Genomic DNA, 13,243 nt, shown 5'->3' on the forward strand with positions numbered 1-13,243 from the left:
TATATGTCTTATTTTTGTAAAATTCAAGGATCTCAACATAATAAAATTTTTTTGGGAATAAAAACATTCGATGCAAAATTTCTTAAGGACCTATTTGGAGTTATGCTACACATACAAGTCTTTTTGGTAACCAAGTTTAACCAAGTTGGTCCAAACTCAACAAAAATCAGTTTCATTAGTGGAGCATGAATACATGCTCTAACTACGTGAAACAGTTCCCACATTCCTTTCCTTCTTCTCCTTCTTTTTCGCGTTTCTCCTCCTCCTTCTTCTTTTTCTCCTTCTTCTTCGCGCGTTTCCTTCTCATCATTGTTCTTTTATTGTTTTGTTGCATTTTTTTCTTTTTCTCCTCCTCTTTCTAGTGATTTTGCATCATTATGCATTTTTTTTCTTTATTTAATTTTTTCTTGTTTTTATTCTTGTTAAGATAGTAAATGAGAAGGTAAAACAAGAAGAAAAAAATGAACAAAAAAAGACGAAGGAAGAGGAGAAGTTTTGAGTTATTATTAAGTAATTTTGGTGCATTCTGGAATAAGATAAAATTTTGGTTTGTACTTGTTTTGAATTGAGTTTGTTTGTATGTCATCGTCATTAAGTAATTTCGGTACATTTGGATTTGAATTTGGTACATTTTGGATTTAGATAAGGTGCATTTGTGGTCTGAATTTGTTTTGAACTGAGTTTATTTGTTTGTCGTCATCATTAAGTAATTATGGTGCATTCTGGATTTAAATAAGGTGTACTTGTAGTCTGAACTTGTTTTAAACTGAGTTTATTTGTGTGTCGTCATCATTAAGAAATTTCGGTGCATTTTGGATTTAAACTGTTATACTTATAAAAAGAAGACAACCATAATGGCAATAACGATAATGAAAGAGAAAAATAAGAAAAAAGGAGAAGGAGAAGAAAAAAGCAACAGCAGCAGCGTCTTCTTCAAGATTGTTAAAAGTCATCCAAACCTTTGAAACAAACGGACACAAAAAAAATCGAAAACTTATAAGCAAGACACCAAAAACAATTCTATAAGCTTTAAAAAATGTATCGACCATCAAACGTAACATAAATAGATTTATCGAAACAAAAATTCAAAACTCCAACATTCCATTCAAATTCAAACCATAAACACTGATTTTTACAAAGAAAAACGAAATTATTCAACTCGTAGACAAAATAACTATACCAACATGAACTACAAACGAACTACATTAACGAGGTTCGAACCAAACTTCACCCACTTGATTTGTTTCAAAACAATAATCCGATTCGCCCTGGTTCAACTGATAATGTGAACTTGCATCATTCATTGTCTTCGAAAACGAAATATCTATTCAAACCTAATTTCACAATTTGATTTAAAAAAAATTGATCCTAATATTCAAATCAGATCAAAGAACAATTATCATGAATGAAGAGAACACAGAAAAAGTAGAGAAGTAACGTTAAGAAAATTTGAAAAAAAAGAAGAAGAAGAAATCTGCATAAAAAATATAATTATATATAGTCACGCCTTAAGTCAAAAGGTTGTTAGAAATAATAGCACGTGAAGTTGAATTAGGTTGTAACAACTTGGTTAAATAATTTGAATGTAAAATTTTATTGATTGGATATATACTCTTTTAAAAAATTCCACACACTATATAAGATGAGAAGGAGAAAGAAAAACAGAGAGAGAAAGATAAAAGGCTAAAATAGTTCATTCCGTTTCATTCATTCTCACTCTCAAAAATCTCTCTCCTCTCCCAATTCTCTCCTCATCACATTGCAAGCACCCCACCACACACTCCTTCGTTAATTCATCAATCGACAAAAGAAAAAAAAAAAAACCAACCTCTGTTCACTTTTGTTTCATCCCAAAGCTCTTAACTTTTCCTTCATCCAGAAGCGTTGAAACTCTCTTTCTCTCTCCCTCTCTCTCTCCCCCTTTCTCCCTCTGCATTTCTCTTTCCACCGATGGTGCTGATTGAGTCTCAGGAATCGTTGGTGTCTCTGATACGTAATCACCATTTCTTCCCTTTGTCTCTTAATCGATCGGTGGCGATCGTAATGCCACTAATCGCAAACTTATTGAGCATGTGAATTTTGTTCTGGATTCTCTGTTTTTTTTCCTCTTTATTCCGTTTTTCCCCCAATTTTTGGTTGCGTATTCAGGGCAACTGCACTTGTCAAATTTGGTTACTCTGATCTTTGAACAACACACCTAAAAAAGAAGAATAGTTATAAAAAGAAAATATTTTTACGCTTACCGATGAGTAATTGTTGAAACAAATTGGTTCTAATTTGCAAGTCCCCTGTTTCTGGGTTTTTGCTAGCTATGGAGGGAGATTATGATATGTTCCTTCGTTTTGATTGCTATGATCTCACTTTGATGAATCATGATGAGTTCACGTGAAGGAGGGGTTTCACAAATTTGGTTGCAAATTTGTAAATTTTCCTTTTACTTTTTGTTTTGGAATATACCTTTCATTAAGGGGAATGATTACTGTTACTTCTCCTCAAAGTTTTCGTCTTTCAATTCAGCTTCACATATACATCCCCTTATTTAATGCTTTTTCTCTTCACCTGAGTCATCTAAAATCCGAATCATCTGTTTCATGAAACGATCGGTGATGATTTATTACCTTTTTTATTTTTTCAATTAATTTTTTTGAAGTGATTTTCTGTGTTTCTGATCATAGGAGATAAAAAACCAGTTTCATGATTCTAAGTGTCTAAACCAATTGCATGGCCTCTGGTGCTTGTAATTGATAGTTTTTTACCAAATGGAAGTAGTTGGTCCCATGATTCAGAATTTTTCTTTTTTTTTTTAAGAATTTTTATTTTATTTTTCTTAAACTGTGTCACATAATGAGTTTATGCAAGTATGTTTTCTCTTTGTAGGTTTGAGACCTGAGATTTGCTAGTCAATTATATTTTTGAGGTACACACTTTAGTTAGAGAAACAGAGAAATTAAATTAAAGTTAACTAATGTAGTGGCATTAATAATAAATTTGCACATATTCTTTCTTGTGTTTGTGTTTTTTTGTTCCATAATTATCAGAAGTTTAGATCATTTCCACTGCCAAAAGTTTGGGCACTGCAAAAGGTTTCTTGGCAGTGCCCAATGGATGCCACAACAAGCGGAACCCCAACTATACAATACCATCATAACATCCCTGACCAGCCAATCACAACTGCCATTGTTGTTGCCACACCAATTCCAACATTTCAAAGGCAGCAACGCCATTGCTTCGGGGACGCGTCCCCGGGGGAGTTTCCCTTGTCTGCTAACCCCTCCATTGTCCTTCATGTCCTCACAGCATGTAATTTGGACCCTCAAGACCTTGCCAAACTAGAGGCAAGTCCTATGCTTATTATTATTATTATTATTATTATTATTATTATTATTATTAAGTAGCCAAAAATGGAATGTGTTTGATAGAAAACTAAAGCTTTTAATTTTCCATTGCACTGAATTCATTAAAAATTTCAAAAAATTTTCCACTTTTAACTATTTGAAAAGTGCCCTACTATTTAGCAAAACCCTTCTAATATTAACAGAAGCTTGAAAATTGCTTCTCTGGAGTGGACTTCTTTCTAAAGTGACGAAATGAGGTTGTATAGGGCCTTTGATCATTTAATGATTGTGAATTGTTTTATTGGTCTGAGGGTGGATACTCTCTCACTTTCACACTTTAGAGATATTTGTCTCATTGTAGAGTTGAATTATCCGCCATTACGAAGCTGTTATTGAATTATGGACCAAATGCCAATAATTCTGCCTTTGGTTCTGATTTTGCTGCTATAGGCAACATGCTCTTTCTTCAGGCAGCCAGCAAACTTTGCCCCTGATTTCGATTTGTCCTTGTCGGAGATTGCTGCGCTGGACATGTGTCAAAAGAGAGCCATATTTAAGCCAATGTCCACAGAACAAAGGGAAGATTTGAAGCGAAGATGTGGAGGCTCATGGAAGTTGGTGCTGAGGTATTTGCAAGCCGGAGAAGCATGTTGCCGGAGGGAGAAGTCACAGGCAATAGCAGGTCCTGGTCATAGCATTGCTGTGACGTCAAATGGAGTTGTTTATTCATTCGGTTCCAACAGTTCAGGACAACTAGGGCATGGCACCACTGAGGAGGAATGGCGGCCTCGGCCGATAAGGTTGGAAAACATTTGGACATTCCTTTATCCTTACAGTATATCCTGTAAGGATAACCGGAAAGTGAACTAGTTGATTTAAAGTTAACAGAACTCCCATTGTGTTTCAGAACCTTGCAAGGCATTCGAATTATACAAGCTGCTGCTGGTGCTGGGAGGACCATGTTGATAAGCGATTCGGGGCAAGTTTATGCATGTGGCAAAGATTCTTTTGGGGAAGCTGAGTATGGAGGTCAAGGGTCTAAAATGGTTACAGCTCCACAATTAGTAGAGTCTTTGAGAAACATATTTGTTGTACAGGCTGCAATTGGGAATTTCTTCACAGCTGTGTTATCAAGAGAAGGAAGGGTTTATACGTTTTCTTGGGGTAGTGATGGAAAACTTGGACACCACACCGATCAAAGTGATGTGGAACCCCATCCTTTATTAGGAGCTCTGGAAGATATTCCAGTGGTGCAAATTGCTGCTGGATATTGCTACCTTCTTTGTCTGGCTTGTCAACCTAGTGGAATGTGAGCTCCAACTACATTTCTTTTCTTAACATGTTGCATATTTTGTTTGACAAGAAGAAAAATAGTTTTGGTAGTTATGTGATCCAATTCGGGCTTTGTTTCATGCTCAAATTTTAAAGCACTTTTTCGGGAATTTACAGGTCTGTATACTCGGTTGGTTGTGGCCTGGGAGGCAAGCTTGGACACGGTTCAAGAACTGATGAGAAGTACCCTCGGTTGATCGAACAGTTCCAGTTGTTAAACCTTCAACCAATGGTGGTTGCTGCTGGTGCATGGCATGCTGCTGTTGTAGGACGGGATGGCCGAGTGTGCACATGGGGATGGGGCCGTTATGGTTGCTTGGGGCATGGGAATGAAGAATGTGAATCAGCACCTAAGGTTGTGGAAGCATTGAGTAATGTCAAAGCTGTTCATGTTGCAACAGGAGATTACACAACCTTTGTAGTGTCTGATGATGGTGATGTGTATTCATTTGGCTGTGGGGAATCTGCTAGTCTTGGACACAATGCTGGAATCGACGAACAGGTCGGTCTGCTATGTTTTCTTATTTGAAAATTGAAAGAAGGTTGCTTTCAAATGTGTTTCACATTTCTTCCTTCCCCAATAGTTGCATAGTTTTTCCAATGTAAGCAATGGACCTCACTCTTAGTTACACATGTGCCTCTCTGATGCCTTAAAACAAAGCCGCGAGTAATAGCAATTGGTAACATTCAATTTTAGGATAATCTTTATCTGTCGAACAATGACTAGACATTTCTCTCAAAAAGAAAAACAAAATTAATTTATGTTTGTTTGTGTGCAGGGCAACAGACATGCAAATGTGTTGAGTCCAGAGCTCGTAACATCGCTGAAACAGATCAATGAAAGGGTGGTACAAATTAGCTTGACGAATTCCATATATTGGAATGCTCACACCTTTGCCCTAACCGAATCTGGAAAGCTGTACGCATTTGGGGCCGGAGACAAAGGACAGCTAGGAATTGAGCTTGTTGCAAACCAAACCGAAAGGGGAAATCCGGAAAGGGTCGACATTGATCTTGGTTAAATTGTTTGTGCCTGCACCACTAGTTTTCAAATTCTTTTGAATCATGCCATTCTCTAATTTATGGTAACCATGCACAGGTTTAGTGTTTAAGTTTCAGTTTCTACTTTGTAAATATAATCAAAGAATGCACTCAGAAGGTCCAAAGTAGGTAAACAACTAACAAGGGCCTTTAACTTATGTTTTATGGGTTGTTGATATTTCTCGTAGGATTGTTCTGCACGTTGATAGATGATACATTTGTGAAGGTTTATTTTCAGTGTTAGTTGTTGTCTTTAATTGTTTCTCATAGCTCATTTGTCAAGTTCAGCATTCATGCATCATGAAAGGACTCATGGTTTGGATTTATCTACTTTTAAGTATTTGAAACTAGTTGCAAGTGATTATCTTCTGGGGAAGGTAATACTAGGATGATATATATTTATTATTTTTATTATTATTATTATTATTATTATTATTATTATTATTATTTGTTTTCTTTTTTCCGGAGTGAAACCAATGTCTCCGTTGTGGGAGCAGTGACTAGTCCTCTTCCATTAATGGAGCTCTCTTTGCGGGTAAGTGTTGGTTATGAGATGCGGATAGATTTCGAATCTCCATCACTTGGTTAAGTGACTTATTAAATTTGGATATTCTTACTAAAATTTAGTGCACAAAGTAATATCTTTTTTCTTTCTCTTTTAGATTTATTCTAAAATTAACGTGAATGCTGAAATGGGATTAAGCCAAAACTGCCAAAAGGAAATTTTTGCTCCAATTTGCTGCTTTAAGATGCAGTGTTATCAGGACCCCAAAAAAAAGCATGTTATCTTTAAGAAAACCCCAAGGATAAATTGTGTTATTTGCATTATTATTAGGGTAAATCACTAAAATAAACAAAGGGGATAAAAAAAGTATACGAATAAGTCAAATCAAAAAATTTTTCATGAATCAACCAGTTCACATTTCTATATAATTCGAATCAGCCTAATTCGAATTTCATCTACATGTAATTCGAATCATACTGATTCAAATTACCTCCACACGCACACACCCACCAATTCGAATCAGGGTGATTCAAATTATACACAGACACGTGCACATAGTAATTCGAATTGGACAGATTTAAATTACTCAATTTAAAAAAAATTATTAAAAAATTAATAATATATATTTCTCGAGTAATAATTTAAAAAATTTTATTAAAAAAAGGGCAAATCACTTATTTAAATCAAGGGGATAAAAAAATTACATGAATAAGCCAAATCAAAAATTGGTTCATGAATCAACCAGAATCACCCTAATTCGAACTCCATTTACATGTAATTCGAATCATACTGATTCCAATTACCTACACATGCACACACCCCACACTAATTCGAATCAGAGTGATTTAAATTACACGTGCACAAAGTAATTCGAATTGGGCATATTCGAATTACTCAATTTAAAAAAATATTTTAAAAAAATTTAAAAATATATATTTCTCGAGTAATAACTTAAAAAAATTTATCAAAAAAAATTTATTAAAAAAATTAATAATTTAAAAATTAAAAAATATATATTTTATTTCATACATTAAAAAAAAGCTAACAAAATATTTAATTACGATACTTTTTTAAAATATTAATGAGCTACCAATTCGAATTCCATACAATATTCTGTTGCCCATTTTTAATAGTTCATGAATATTTTTTAATAAATTTTTTTAATAAATTTATTTCAATTATATGGTGAGATATTACATGATTCGAATTACGCATGGGGAAATTCGAATCACTCTGATTCGAATTATATGGTGAGCAATTCGAATGATTCGAATTATATGGTGAGCAATTCGAATTCTATACAATACTCTTATGCTCATTCTTGATAGTTCATGAATATTTTTTAATAAATTTATTTAATATTTTTCTATACAATATATCTTTTAAGCCATTTTTTTAAATTATTTTGTATGGAATAACATATATTTTTTAATTACTTTGTATGGAATAAAATATATTTTTTAATTATTTTGTATGGAATAAAATATTTTCTTTAATTTCTAAATTATTATTGACTATGCAGAGTATTTTATTTAAAATTTGAGTACATGCATGTATTTACCTAAGTCATTAGAACATTACAAATTTTTATAGTACTCCTAACATTTTTTAAGTCATTTTTTTAAAATTATTTTGCATAGAATAAAATATTTTTTATAGTATAATTGAAATAAATTTATTAAAAAAATTTATTAAAAAATATTCATGAGCTATTAAAAATGGGCAACAGAGTATTGTATTGTATGAAATTCGAACTGATAGCTCATTAATATTTTAAAGAAGTTTCGTAATTAAATATTTTGTTAGCTTTTTTTAATGCATGAAATAAAATATATATTTTTTTAAGGGTAAATTACTAAAATAAACCAAGGGGATCAAAAAATTACACGAATAAGCCAAATCAAAAAATTTTTCATGAATCAACCAGTTCACATTTCTATATAGTTCGAATCAGTCTAATTCGAACTTCATCTACATGTAATTCGAATCATACTGACTCGAATTACCTACACACGCACACACCCACTAATTCAAATAAACCTGATGGGTGATTCGAATTACACACAGACACGTGCATATAATAATTCGAATTGGGCAGATTCGAATTACTCAATTTAAAAAAAATTATTAAAAAATTAAAAATATATATTTATCGAGTAATAATTTAAAAAATTTTATTAAAAAAATTTATTAAAAAATTAATAATTTAAAAATAAAAAAAATATATTTTATTTCATGCATTAAAAAAAAGCTAACAAAATATTTAATTACGAGACTTCTTTAAAATATTAATGAGCTATCAATTCGAATTCCATACAATACAATACTCTGTTGTCTATTTTTAATAGCTCATGAATATTTTTTAATAAATTTTTTTTTCAATTATACTACAAAAAATATTTTATTCTATGCAAAATAATTTTTAAAAAATGACTTAAAAAATGTTAGGAGTACTATAAAAATTTGTAATGTTCTAATGACTTAGGTAAATACATGCATGTACTCAAATTTTAAATAAAATACTCTACATAGTCAATAATAATTTAGAAATTAAAAAAATATTTTATTTCATACAAAATAATTAAAAAATATATTTTATTCCATACAAATTATTTTTAAAAAAGGCTTAAAAGATGTATTGTATAGAAAAATATTAAATAAATTTAAATAAATTTATTAAAAAATATTCATGAAATATCAAGAATGAGCAGAAGAGTATTGTATAGAATTCGAATTGCTCACCATATAATTTAGATCAGAGTGATTCGAACTTCCCCATGCGTAATTCGAATCATGTAATATCTCACCATATAATTAAAATAAATTTATTAAAAAAATTTATTAAAAAATATTCATGAGCTATTAAAAATGACCAACAGAGTATTGTATGGAATTCGAATTAATAGCTCATTAATATTTTAAAGAAGTCTTATAATTAAATATTTTGTTAATTTTTTTAATGTATGAAATAAAATATTTATTTTTAAATTTTTTTTAAAAAATTTTTTAAATTGAGTAATTCGAATCTGCCCAATTCGAATTACTTTGTGCACGTGTCTGTGTGTAATTCGAATCACCCTAATTCGAATTAGTGGGTGTGTGCATGTGTAGGTAATTCGAATCAGTTACATGTAAATGGAGTTCGAATTAGAGTGATTCAAACTATATAAAAATGTAAACTAGTTGATTCATGAACCAATTTTTGATTTGGCTTATTCATGTAATTTTTTTGATCCCCTTAGTTTAAGTTTAAATAAGTGATTTACCCTTTATTAAGTAAGAAACAAGCTTAATAGTATTCTCAAATTACACCTAATATAATCCATTAATCATGCCCTTTATTTTTAGGGCAAACCACTTAAACAACCACTTAAACAAATGAAATGAAAACTAAATTTACATGAATCTCCTAAACTAAGATATGTTACGTAGGTAATCTATTTTAATGTAAATCAAATTCATTTACGTCAATTTAGGCCTGCATATTTAAATCGAATAGAATACATTCGATTTAGGATCATGATAATAAATTGACCTTATTAGATTCGATTTATCTAATATGATGAGTGCACTAAAATAAATCGAATGAAGTGAATTAGATTTACTTAAGAAACAAGATCATAGGGTAAATCGACTCTAATAAATTCGATTCACCCTTTACAAACAACCATATTAAATCGAATTAATTTAATTTAATTTAAACTAGACGTCCAACCTATATAAATACCAACAACATATTGAATCCTCATTAGAGTGACACTCAACATGGCTATAAAAAATAGCTTTCTAGTTCTTGTGCACTACAAAGACACGATTAAAAAAAAATGCGATCGGGAGTTAAGTTTACTGATAAAGACCCGTTGAGCGTCTTTATCAGGCCTTCTATGAGCCTCGTTGATTTTCATAATACCGTACTACAAAAATTGGATCTGCATGGAATGAAATAGATTGAGAAGTTATATTACCGAATTTTGATTTCTGTTGTTCGAGATGGGGTGAAGTCTGACTCGTTCATGATAGGCAGTGACGAGGAAATTTGCAACTTTTATTTCACTACCATAGCCAGTTTCCAGAGGTGAGAATCCCTGAACTATTGACGAAGCTTGTGGATGTAGTTTCTAACTCAGAAGGATTGAATCAGAATCATCAATCAGTACCTATGGCAGCAGCCTCTAGTTCAACCCCGTTGTTGCGTCTTCATCTGTACCTGTAATTGCATCTACGGGAGATATGGTGGCATCTCCATCTTTTGCAGCTGATCTGCACCGCGACGAGATTGCAAAACAAGGTGCTAACATGAATACTCCTGTTATGATTCCAATGTCTAGGGCGGTTGGAGAACCGGATGCGGTGGAAGATGTCCTAAGGGAGGACGATGATGTAGAGCCCGCCACGATTGCTGATGACAGTGATGATGATATAGGGAGGAGTATTTTTGTCGGGTCTGGTGGAGCATCGAGCTCGGAAACTCAGCAGTACCCGTAACACTTTTCAACTCTAGACTTGGATGCGATGAGACCAGAGGGGTTACTGAATGTACAATCCGGTTTTGGCGTGAGAGATTCACAAGACACCGCAGGTCTAGCTAAGTTCCAAGTCGGTCAGCAATTTCAAAATAAAGAAAAAGTTGTTTTATGTGTGAAGACTTATAGCATCTGTCGTGGGGTTGAGTACAAAATGATGGAATCGAACCATGACAAGTACTACGCCAAGTGCCAGGAGTTCGGAAATTGTTGTAGATGGTTGATTTGGATCACGCTACGGCGGCAGAAGGGTATCTGGGAGGTCAGACGGTATAACGGACCTCATACATGTTTGGCCACCTCGATCTCACAAGAAGCTTGACTATCATGTGATATCTGCTTACATCCTTCCTATGATCAGAGCTGATGCGGCCGTGTCCATCATCCTAAAGCGTAATCGTGCACTCTTCGAATGGCATATGAAAAGTGTGAGTCTCGGGCCGCCACCGCTCCACAAATGCACAGACCAGCGGTTCATCCAACTTAAACTAGTGGTCGTTGAGCCTTGTAAGGTGGGATAAGCTGGCCATGTACAGGTATAGTATGATCCTGTCATCCAGGAGCATACCATGCTGTCTCCTCATGTTAGTGATACATCGATGTGGCTGCAGTATGATGAAAAAATTTCTTTTAGAATCATCACAAGTAACAAACTAATTCACCAAAAGACGAGTAAATAGTGCAAGACCCTTTTCAACAAAATCATATCCAGGTTATATCAAGAATCACCTAAAGCGGACAAGGATAATTTAACTACATTAAATAATTTGATAAATTAATCCTAAATAATTTAATCCTAAATAAACCTAAATATATTAATTTCAAATAAATTAAACTGAATTAAATTATTAAAAATTTTAACCAATCTAAACTAAATAAATTTTGAAAGACTTAGCTTTTTAACTAAATTACTAGGTCGTTAACCTAAAGCTTAGGAATTATTTAAATCTAAAATTAAACTAATTTACATCCTTGCCTTATTTTTACTACCTATTTAACCTAACATTAGAAACCTACCTAAACTCCTGAAAAACTACTAATCTAGTTAATCACTATTCCAACTAAGCATTATTAATCAGTAAACAACTAATCTAACTATCATTTGTAGTTTAATCACAATAGCGCATATAACAAAATTCTAAGTCACTTAACATCACAAACTATTATTGATATTCAATTTCAAAAGCTAACCTCTTTGTGGATCGAACCAGCAATGTGGACGACGCCTCCTAACCAATAGATACGATTGTGATCATCTTCTATTTTCACATTTTCAATCCTAGCTTTTTTTTGGCGCAAATGTTCTCTAAATTTGATTTTTTGGTGGTTGAAATGTAATTCGAAGCAACTGGATTCAAATTCCTTATATAGGCATAGAAGCACAAAATTGAAGCTAGTAGATTTGATTTACCACTAGCTTTCGTTCAAGGTAAATCGAACTAACTCCATTCAATGTACTAGTCATGAATTCGAATCCAGTCAATTCGGATTACTAGGGGCGAAAACCATGGTTATAATTCGAAACCAGTGGTTTTGATTTACAATGGATGGAGTTCAATAGTAAATCGAATCATATACATTCAATTTATACAAATTCCTAATAGTTTGAATTTGATTAATTCGATTTACATAAAAGTGTGTATGAAAACATGCACGTAACGTTTTTCATATTAGGGGATTCATATAATTTTGTGATCCAATCAATTTGTTTAAGTAATTTGCCCTTTTACATATATATATATATATATATATATATATATATATATAGTATTTCTCAATTTTAAATATGTTTAAAATTATTTGTAAGTAATATTTTTCTGTTTTATTTATTAAAAAAAGTGTATGATATATGTATATAAGATTCAATTAGTTTTAAATGGAATCACATATTTCTTTATTAAAAATTAAATAACTTTAATTAATAGATGTAACAACAATGTAATAATATTCTCAAATTACACCTAATATAATTCTAGAAAATGACTATATAGTACTCAAAAAATTTTTCAATTCAATCACTATTCAATATTAAAATATAATATTCCTTGTAAAAATGATATATCTTTTTAATTAATGCAGCGATTACTGAAATATGAAAGCAAAACTTCTTGTAAAAAATATAATACTGTTCATTGAATAGTGTTTACGTCCTTCAATTTGAGTGAATCTTTGAGGTAATATAGAAAATTAAACTATTAAATTATGTAATTCAAGTAATTCACAAAGTTAATTTGATTTGTTCAATGATATCACAGTTTCTTTAAAACAAAACACAAACGATAAAAAAGGGCATATAATTATACTTATTTTAAATAATCATTTTCTTGTGAAGTAAAACTTTATTAAATATGGTTCTTACAATATTGCTTACATGATTCAAACCATAAACATTAGATATCTTTTTATAAAATTTTAATTTATAATACATTATTTAAAAATATATTTGCACTATATGAAAAGAAAAGTGAAGACAAAAAATGCATTGAAAATTTATTATAGAAAGACAT

The 13,243-nt window shown here is 31.8% G+C and overlaps 1 protein-coding gene across 5 annotated transcripts; it reads left to right on the forward strand.

Annotated features, from left to right (window-relative positions):
* Positions 1-1,663: 1,663 nt before the first annotated feature.
* Positions 1,664-5,951, forward strand: LOC112784508 (ultraviolet-B receptor UVR8). Of its 5 annotated transcripts, none has more exons than XR_011879224.1 (7): positions 1,664-1,993; positions 2,878-2,917; positions 3,039-3,335; positions 3,786-4,135; positions 4,243-4,644; positions 4,785-5,347; positions 5,447-5,951. XR_011879224.1 is itself a non-coding variant. In XM_025827745.3 (7 exons), exons 3-7 carry the CDS (start codon positions 3,102-3,104, stop codon positions 5,687-5,689), a joined length of 1,614 nt encoding a protein of 537 aa, XP_025683530.1. In that variant the 5' UTR covers positions 1,664-1,993; positions 2,878-2,917; positions 3,039-3,101; the 3' UTR covers positions 5,690-5,951. The 5 variants fall into 5 exon arrangements, 2 of the variants coding, with proteins under 2 accessions (XP_025683530.1, XP_025683529.1); XM_025827745.3 differs by having other exon boundaries at positions 4,785-5,169; XR_011879225.1 differs by having other exon boundaries at positions 1,664-2,917.
* The last annotated feature ends 7,292 nt before the right edge of the window (positions 5,952-13,243 follow it).

This window comes from Arachis hypogaea, chromosome 20 (assembly GCF_003086295.3).
Source record: "Arachis hypogaea cultivar Tifrunner chromosome 20, arahy.Tifrunner.gnm2.J5K5, whole genome shotgun sequence".
NCBI lineage: Eukaryota > Viridiplantae > Streptophyta > Magnoliopsida > Fabales > Fabaceae > Arachis > Arachis hypogaea.